The 10,198-nt window shown below is 41.3% G+C and overlaps 1 protein-coding gene across 1 annotated transcript; it reads right to left on the bottom strand.

Moving 5' to 3' along the window:
- Window positions 1-1,150: 1,150 nt before the first annotated feature.
- CAPSL (calcyphosine like) lies at window positions 1,151-8,113 on the bottom strand. The gene is made up of 5 exons (XM_071580664.1): window positions 7,928-8,113; window positions 4,753-4,889; window positions 3,797-3,974; window positions 2,930-3,139; window positions 1,151-2,238 (listed from the first exon to the last, which is right to left on the bottom strand). The coding sequence occupies exons 2-5, from the start codon at window positions 4,887-4,889 to the stop codon at window positions 2,137-2,139; spliced, it is 627 nt and encodes a 208-aa protein (XP_071436765.1). The 5' UTR covers window positions 7,928-8,113; the 3' UTR covers window positions 1,151-2,136.
- Window positions 8,114-10,198: the final 2,085 nt, after the last annotated feature.

Genomic DNA, 10,198 nt, shown 5'->3' on the forward strand with positions numbered 1-10,198 from the left:
ACCCTGCTGGCTAAGCTCAGTGTAGAGATCTTTTCCTGAAGCCTGGAGCTTTCTCCAGCCACCACAGGCTCAGCTAAGGCTTCCAGAGGCCAGTGACAAAGCTCCTGCTGGTTTTGAAAAAGAATTGCTGCTTTTCAGTACCACTCCCCACTTCTGACAATATATATTTGTTTGGGATTAAGTAAAATTGGAAGGTATTAGTACCCAAAGGCAAACTGGTTGCAGTTATTCAGATTAAAACTTCCACTGCACTTGATTAAATATCAGCCTGTCAGATCACTGTGGGGTCTGAAGACACAAGATAGCATGTCAAAAGGAAATGTTTTTTTTCTTCATTTTGTGATTCCCACAATCCTTCCAGATACTTTCTTTTTATTTGAAACAGAAAAGACAGAGGGCATGGCAGCATGTTATGAAATCAGTTAATAAAAGAGGAATAAATGGATTCTACTTAAGCTGCCCAAACTGTACAGGTCCTATTTGATATTATGTTTGTTTTTCATATATTTGGCACTTCTGCAGCATCACTGCAAGTAAAGGTTCCTCTTATGATTGATGACAATAATAAGGAGAATTTTTCTGTCAGTTTCCACTGTCAGCCAGCATGCAAGTTTCTGGAGCCTTACAGGTCAATGAAAATAATTTGCACAGCCTTCCCTAAGGAATTTCAGGCAGCTATTGCTTATACTGAGATCATGACCAGAAAAAACAAAAATGGGGTTTGTACGGGATCAGTGCAGCAAGCACTCAGGAGTTCAGTGTTTGCACTGTTAGCAACCCAAACTAAGAATGAGACTTCATCAGAAAGGCTCTTTTCCAAGTCCAGTGTATAACTCTGTACCACTTTTAGCTGGTTGCCAGCCTGAAATGGAGCAAAGGCTGCCATGCTCAAGACAGTTAATCTTTGCTACAGCAGCACCTTCTCAGTCTAGAAGAGCAGTACAATGATAAGAGAGAAGCAGAAAGTAGAAGAAAAAAAAGAAAAGGACTCAAAGCAGGAATAATTAGGCAGCACACACTCATATATTGTTCTTTTTTGTTGTTTTGTTTGCTTGGTTTTAGTTTTAGTTTTCTTTGTGCACCATTTCCCTAGTGTCTGTGTGGGCAAAGGACAAAAGAACCACAACAGCCTCATTGGTGTGACAAGGAGTACAAGTTTTCAGTCTTTATTCAGCAGCAGAAACAGAAGACAAGACAAGTTCTTTATTTCCCAGAAGTCATAGCTTGGTCACAAACTACTGTAAATACAAAAAAGTAATAAGCAACTTTCAGTGTACGTATGTACATCCAACACTTACTAAGCCAGCAAATGTTCCAAGAACAGAGAGAAAAAATACTGTGACAAATTTATCCCCTTTAAAGAAAAATATTAGTTAAACAGTCTCACAATACAAAAATCAAGGAATCAAAGAAGGGGAAGGTGAGTGGAAATCTATAAGCAGGCCCACTGGGTTTGAAACAAGGCATACTGAGGAAAGATGCCTGAATGTTTATTTGTGAGTCAGGGGGGAAACAGGGCTTTAAAGAGCATTTTGGAGTTCTGGTCCATGTCTCCCCTTCTTGGTTTGTTTCTCCCTCCAGCCTCCTTGCAGTGGGAACTTGAGTGTTCCCAACAGAGAGATAAGTGGTTGCTCCATCCCACAAGAAGCACAAGATACTGCAGGGCTACGGGTGAGAGGGCTATGTAACCCACTTGGGAGAGATCTCCGTTTATAACAGCCTGCTTAAGACCACCACACTTTCAGAATAGTCTGGCTTCATCCTCTTGCATTTCTGTCTAACAGAGTTATACCAAACACTGGAGGAGGGGACATGTCAGGAGCCACAGGGGCCTACTGCAGATGTCTGAAAAGAAAGGAACATCTCATCTTAGAAAAGAAAAGACATGCCTTGGAGGTAGGAAGAAAAGAGACAGATGTGCAGGGTGGCTGGATGCCAGATCGGCTCTCTGGTTATTCCCCTATCCCCTCAGGCTGAGGCTACTGAAGCATCTGGGAATTAATTGTGCAGATTGACTGTAATTGGCACAGTTACTGGGAACTCTTGTTATGGAACATGAGAGTGTTGTTGGGCATACACTTAATCAAAGCAACCTACAAAAGGTGGAAGTAAAGTTTTGCTTCTTTAATCTTGTCATCAGAGTTTCCAAGCAGTCTTCATCATAACGATAAAGTAGATATCTGTATCAATTGAAGCACTCACTCCTGCATAGTAGTCCATGAATTCTTCTGTTGTGACCTGAGATGGATTTAAAAAAAGGAAAATGAACTTTTTTTTTATGCTCACTTAATGAAGCAAGTATTTTTTCAAATGCCTAGGAGTTGGGAATATATTTCATGGGTATTTTGAGGAGGGATAATTTTAAAATGACCATTGGAAAAAAAACCCCAATAAAATTAGCAGGGAGTTGAGGCATAGGGCAGGAAGAGCTTGCAGCTCTGTCCCAGCTAATGGCTCCTCAGGGCACACAGCTAATGGAAGTATCCCCAGTCCCATCCTCCCTCCAACTCTCTGTAGATAAAACTATCTCTATTATGAACTGATTTCTGAGTAATGACACTGGAGAAGAGCTAACTGTAAAGTATTTAATTTATTTTACCTAGTATTTATCCTCCTAAGTAGTGAAAGATCCTCCAATTCACATGGATCTTGAAAACCAGCAGTTTTGTGGGGTAGTCTGAAGATATACTTAAAGCGACCTGTGAAATTAGAGCCTTAAGACTAATGCAATCTTTTGCACCTCCTGCAGAGCCCCTTTGCTTCAGAATGTGCAAGCAAGCTGTACCAGGATTCCTATGCACTTTACTTTTCCATGTAAATGTGACGCAGATGCATGTGTGGTACTGCAATTGATCCTACATTTAATAAAGTAAGTCCAGTGCTGAGTCAGATGGTGATTTCATGGCTTGACCTTAAGTGGTTCACTTACCTTCCCATCTTTGTCATAGGGTGACCCAAAATTATCCAGAAAGGCTCTAAAAACTTGTTCTTCTGTCCAGTCTCCATTTAGGTATTTGGGGTGGTGTTTGGGATTATACACCCCTCGTAAGTCTTCGACTGTTATGACACCATCTCCAGTCTTGTCTAACTTTTTAAATGCCTCCATAATGACTTCTTTTCTGGCATTTGACATGGGAGGCTATAAAGAAATATTAACAGAATCATTTTATTTTTGCCAACTACTTGTCTGGTTCCAAATTCAAGTACCTGCTCTTGGTAGCAGTACAATTATTTCAAGGTATATGGGACTATAGACTGCTGACAGTCTACAATATTCATGAGCTATAAAGGGCAATATATCATCACAAAACAGCAATGTGATTGAGACTATTCAGTGTCAACCAATACAATAGTAAATGCACAAGTAAGAGAGTAAGAGAGAAGTAACAGAGAAAATGCTACCCAGAACACTGTCCTGTTCTACCCATTTTAAATATTTCTAACAAGAAATTACTCATTACTCTAGGCATTTTCTACCTTAATTGTTTAGACTTCAGCAGAGCAAAGGGACCCCAACCAAAAATAGCCACGCTGTGGTGGATTAGATAAAGTCTCCCCTGAATCAATTCATGCTACAAAGAGGTGCATCATAAAATGGCTGACAAAGAAGTGAGATTGATGGGCTGAACCACTTAGGTATACAGACTGCAACGCAGGAATTTAGGTAATTTAATCAAGGCTGCAATTCACTGAAAAAATCACAACAATTTATTTGCAAATAGTCTATTCTATTTTGTTCTGTTCTGCTACATATTTCTCCATTTAATGCAGTATTAGCAAAAATTCACAAACTTACTCTCAGCATAACAAGAAACTCACTGAAGTCAATTGTTCCACTGCCATCTTTGTCAAATAAGCGGAAAATCTTGTATGCTTCTTCCTTGTCTATCATCACAGCATAATCATTTAATCCTTTCATAAATTCATTGAAATCAAGGTTTCTGCTCTTGTTAGCATCCATTATCCTAAATACTCTGTGGAAAATGGGAAATTTGAGGAAAATGCCTAGGAAAACATGGAGAATGCTGCAGTGGTTTAGCACAGTGCTGGAGCAGAGGGTCACCTGACTCAGATAACATTTGCCCCTTGTTCTGTCTTTGGAGGAGGAAAAAAAAAAAAAGAAAAAAAAAGAGGAACCCCCCCCCAACAACCACCACCACCACTTACAGGTAGCAGAGATGACTTGTTTCTATTGGGTGCCCAATTATAACACATCTTAAAGTAAATAAAGGAATGCCGTGATCTTCCTGTTCATTATTGCTCTCTGCAAGATGGGCATTTAGATGAAGTTCCAGTTTGTCACCAAGTAGATCCTTTTTTTGTTTACAGGGCCTGGCAGGGTTTTCAAGGTGTGATGCAACTCCCCTTTCCTAGGACTAGGGTGCAAAAGGAGCCTAGATGCTTCTCATAAACTAGGCACAAGCAAACCATTACACACTCTGAATGAAAGGAGGCATAAAATGCCCAATATTGAGATACTTAAGTTAATTTTAAAAAACACTGAAGAGAGATATGTTGCTCATGTTCCCCTTCTCTTCCATGGCAGAAGTTGATCTGGGTTTAACACAAGTACTTTCCCATGAAGGATTCATGGTTCTTATCGCTTCAGTGGGCAAGCAGGAACTAAAAACACATGAGGCCCAAGGCCAGTCGCTGTGGGTTGTGGCATTTGCATTGGAACCAGAAGACTCAAACTTTGGTCCCTGTTTAGCCTATGAGCCTCCTGCAGCTAACACGCTTAGGCTGACTCACCTCCCAAGTCCTTTAATGCCTGCAGATCCCCTTGCTAAGCACTGTAGACGAAGCTTTTCTACAGGGTCAGTAGTTTCAATCAATTTCCTTTTGGCCTGGGTTGCCATGTCTCGGTCGTGTCTTGCTGTGCCTGGCATCTGAAGGACCAAAACAGTCATGTGACATGGATTCACATTCAGGCATAGTGAGACACTTGCCTTAGAATACAGAGCATCCCAAATCCCTCACTTGCAAGGTGCTGGTGGCAACTCCGTCATGACCACTCATTTTGACTATTTTCTTTTCCTTATAGCCCTCTGTCAGAAAGGACACTGTCAATACATGCCATCAACCATGAAAAGAAAGATCAGTCAACCACTCTGTAACCAGATAAGAATGTGCAGGTAAGAATTTTCTGCCTACAGAGTGAGAAAACAGTGAAAACTGATGGACGCACACAGGAGAGTGTGGCTGCCTCCATGTTCCCAGGATCCCTGACAAGCCTTCTCCCCCACCTGCCCAGGTTTCAGTATTTGACCACAGGAATACAAAAATTATTCTGGGTAAAGATCTTTGCCTTAGATTTACTTTTGTTCCACTAAGACCCTAATTCTCCAGAGCAGAGCTTTTTTTTATTGCAAGTCTGAGCAACAGCTATCACCTGCAGATGACACCTCCTGCTTTTATAACAGAACTGTGGAATAAATTAGTACCTTAAACTTGCACAGCATTTAGAACCTCAGGATTTCAGACTCTGCCAAGTCACATAAGCCTTCCAGCTTCCCTCAGAGGAAGACAGTGGAATAAAGAGGGAAAACCAGCCTGCAAATCTGCAATGCTGCAATAGCACCACCAAGAGCAGCCTGCCCAGATTGGCAGAGGGTCATTCTTTCTCCCACAGGGATTATTTGTGCCTAGTGTCAAAAAACAGCAGGGCTGCCCATGCCCATACCAGTATGGGCACATTGAATCCTGACCCCTGGGCACACCTAAGGGCCAAGACTGCCACTCCCTAGCCTTGCTGCTCTCTGCAGACCATGAAGGCTCCCAAAATATTTTACAGCTTTTAAAGCATCACAGGATTGGGACACAAAACAGTCACAGAAGGACTGGGCAGAGATCTGGACCCAGAGGGCACCTGGTGCGCTCCTGGGGCAGTGCTGGGACGAAGATGGGCAGCCCTGAGAGGCATTAATGCATGTAGCACTTCCAATCCATTGTCATTGCACATACAGAAGTGTGAATTGGAATGATCAGAGAAAACTTGTGAGAAACATGGAATCAAACTGTTTCATCTCAACTATTCCACTCCTGTCTTCACAGCATTGGCTATGGCTGCTGGTACTGTCAATGTGCTGAATTTTGTTACCCCTTAAGATGACTCCAGCTGAGCTTGGAAAAACAGAAAAATAAAATGGTTTTGTCCACCCCAATTGGTTACAGTATTAGCTTATTGTAGAAGTCTAGAGAGGTAGAATAGAGACTATTTTGGCCTTTGCTTCAGAATGAACAAGCAAAGTTCTTCTGGGAACTCATTAACCAGTGACCAGAAAGACCTTACAGCTGCGTGAGATCAGCAGCCAAAAATGTTTTCTGTAAACAATGACCCGTCCTTAAGGGGAGATTTTTAGCTGGAAATAATATAAAATACAGTGAGGTTACATAAACGCAGTGCAAACTGTATTTACATTATATAATTATGCACTATATCTTATATACAATATATAACAACTATCCATCAATACACAGAATGCATAATGGATGCATAGCACTGTGCACAGTAGCTCTACGTTATGTTATGCATTTATATGTATGCATATGAGGACATAATTAATCTCCACTACATGCTGCAAAAATCTACACAAACACATGCCACAATAAAAGTGTAACATTTCTTTGCCTTGGGTTCAGTGGGACAATTTCCAGTATACTGCAATGTGCATAAAATAATCACTGCAGTGAGATTCATGAAATCAGAATAGGGAGGGATAATCTAATTTGGTAGCTATTGTGATCTCCTGTACCTCCATAAAAGCCACTGAAACTGGCCAATCCTCTTTAATCTCTCAGTAACTAAAAAGTTTGCTGCTACATCTACAAACATTTCTAGCTGAGAACTCAGCATCTCTAGGCCAGGTTGTTCTAGTTTTGAAGGATTTTCCTTTTAAAATGCATTGTTTGTTTCTAGTGAATTTTCCCTTTTTTTACAAGACTAAAGAGCTACCTACTCAAAGTTTGCCCACATGCAAGCATTTTAAGGTCCCTTTTAAACCTACTTTGGCTAAATAATTAGGCAATTATCAGCCTTCTCTCTCAGTGAAATTAACCAGCAGTGTTTATTTTCATTTTGAATGCCAGAGAGTTTTGTTTTGCTTAACAGCCGGGGATATGAACAATTACAATACCCATGCTGTCAGTATTGTTTGTTTCTATGGGTGATGTTGTGTTGTGCAGGCTGAAGAGAAATTATTGCATTTATTCTGAACAAATGCAAACCTTCGAATTTTGGGCTGAATTTTTCCAGCAAAATCTTAGGCCATTTAGCAACCAGGTCCTTTTACATTTCTCTATGCCAATGGATTAAATCTGGAAAGAGTCAGATTTGGTCTAAGTTCTGCACCATTCCTTTAAATGTTATCCTTCAGCGAGCCAAAATCCTCCTGTGAAATCCTGAAAAACACCACAGCATAACAGGCAGAGTCCCATACTACTTCTCTTCTGAGAACCCCTGTCCCAGCCAAAGACCAGAGTAGAACACCACCTACTGCAACACACAAGATCTTAGGGCTGGGAACAGGTGAAGTGGCCTAAACCAACTGCACAAATTTGGTTTACTCCTAATACTTTCACAAAGTTATTAAAAGCATGAAAATGAAAACTACAGGAATGTTGTCAACCATCTTAACAGCACTTTAAAAATCTGGCTTCCCAGGCTCCCCTGTCCCACTCTGTAGCAGCATCTGATCTCTCTCTCCATCATCCCCAGCATCAGCCACCTCCAGCCTCCTGGCAGGGAGACACCACTGCTCTTGCTATTTTGAACATACAGATAGGTGGATAGACGGATACATATGTAGATAGAGAGATAGATAGCATATATATTAATATATAGTGATATACATATATTAAAAAAATCTGCTCTTGGCTGATTGGAGAAACTTATTACAAGATAACAAACAGGAGAAAAAATCTTTACCTGTAGAGTTTTCCTGAAGCTCAAGTTTTCACCAAGGACTGAAGAGCTGTTCAGAGCACTGAGATGGTGTCGTGCCCCACCTGCTTCTATGCTGCTGGGCTCAGGTGGAAGGCAAGCAACAAGTTGAGGGAATAATGAGCCACAGCCTCACTGCAAAGCTTACTTATAACATCTCGTTTTACTTGTTTACACACCCACAACCTTGGCCCCCCTGTTTTGGGAGGCCTGGAGTTTACAAGCCGGTCTCCAAGGTGACACTGAAGGCTGTGGCCCAACCTGCAATTATGCTGCTTCCCTGAGCGATGGCTGTGGGATTTGAAGAGTCTTTTTATTTTATCTCTTTACAAAAGAATGTCCTTTGTCCCATCTCTGCCCACAAGGGCTGGGGGATAACAGAGAGTGGGACGCACCTTGTGCTGCCCCTCCTTGAGGGATGGCTGTGGGAAAGTGCTGCATTGCCTTGAGCATGACTGTGTTTTCACAACATTTCTCAGCTTACATAGTTCATAGGGTTGATAAAACTCACTGGTTCAATCTTTTTGTCAAAACATAATAGGAGAATATAAGTAAAAGACTGCCACAAAAAGTCCCTCACCAGTGTGTTTTTCCTGCTGCTTAATTGGCACTTTGTAGACCCACTGGTGGTTGGAAACTCTGGGGAGACACTGAGCTTGTGCTCATTTGCAGCAAGAAGAAAACTGAAAAGGTTAAACACCTATACCATGAGAAAAAATTGTTCTCTGCCTAGACACAGCTATTAGCAACTCTGCCTGCAGAAGGTCACATTATCAGTGATGCTTGGGGAAGGAATCAGGATGTTGATAGACTCCCTAAGTGTAAGAGATGCCCTATGTCGTGTCCCCTGTGTCTCAGGCAGCAGCAAGGTGAACACAGAGGATCAAAGCTGATGGCAATAGCAGTCCATACAACCCAGAGTGAGTGCATATGGGACATGGAGGGAGAGCCCAGTTCTGGCCACAGATAAAACACTGACTGAGAATGAAAAAGCACATCTCTTCCTGGCAAAAGCAGAAAATTATTTTAGGCAATTGCTAGAGTAATACCACTTGCAGACTGGCAGGCTGCTTATCTTCCATCGACAGGTACTTCCTGGTACCAAACTGAAGCTTGTGCAAGACTTAAAATATTCTTTTATATCTCTCATCTGGCGGCTGATTGCACATTAATGCTTAAGCAGGAAATAGTGCTTATTTGATCACTTACTGATTCAGAAATATTGATCTTGTGAAACTATAACATCCCTCTGTCCACTAGCTTTGTTTTGGGAATTGATCTCCAGAGACCTCCTGGGGATACAGATGAAGTAAGGACCTAGGAACATTACTTGGGCTGCTGGCATGGAAGAGAAGCTCCTGCTGCCTGCCCACACACTCTGCAGAGGCACCGGGACCTGAAGAAATGGTTTTCACTGAACAAGTCAGTCCTTGGAATTCAGCATTCCACTTGAATAAAGAAATTCTTCAGAAGCAGAATTTGCATTGACTTTTAGAAGGATGCACATAGACTGGAACAAGAAGGAGGGGCTCTTGAAAGCAAAAAATTAAGTGAACTTAACATCTGGATACTCAGCAGCTTTCTGCTGCCTGCCTGCTCTCTGCCAGTGAGCCAAGGCATACACAGGCATACAAGAATGTTTAGTCTGCCTTCCACACACTCCTCTGAAAACTGGCGTGTGTCATGTTGGAGCTGGTTAATGAGTTACCAGTCTGAAAAATTATTAGTGTGCTTTCAGGTGTCTCACATTACATCAGGATGTGATGAAGTTGATTTGATTGTACCTGGTCTATTACTGTGCACAAAGCTCTAAGCAGAGTTCAATGAATTCAGTATTTATCATAAAGGAGATAAAGATTTCATCAGAACTACAATTTTTTTCTTCTTATTTTCTAACCAGCTCTGAATAAACGCCTGTTTGATTTTTGGTTTTGCCTAAACAGCCTGAACTGTCTGCTCAGTTTGTGGTTCAGCACTGGACTGAATCTACTAAGAAAAATATTCTCAGAGGTCTAACATGATCTATAAACTCATGACAAAGATTGAGAATTTGTCAATTTAAGTTTCCAAAAGTTCAGATTTCTCGTTGAATTTAGGCAGGAGGGAAGGTGTAAGAAATACCTTACAGGCATTATCAGAAGTGTCTCAAAAAACTAGCTCTTGGTGTTTTGCTATGATAGTTTACATGTGATATCATTGTTTATTAATGTGCCATCTGTGACCTTCACTGCAGATAAACTCTTCAACTGTGAGAAG

Source organism: Pithys albifrons, chromosome Z (assembly GCF_047495875.1).
Source record: "Pithys albifrons albifrons isolate INPA30051 chromosome Z, PitAlb_v1, whole genome shotgun sequence".
Lineage (NCBI taxonomy): Eukaryota > Metazoa > Chordata > Aves > Passeriformes > Thamnophilidae > Pithys > Pithys albifrons.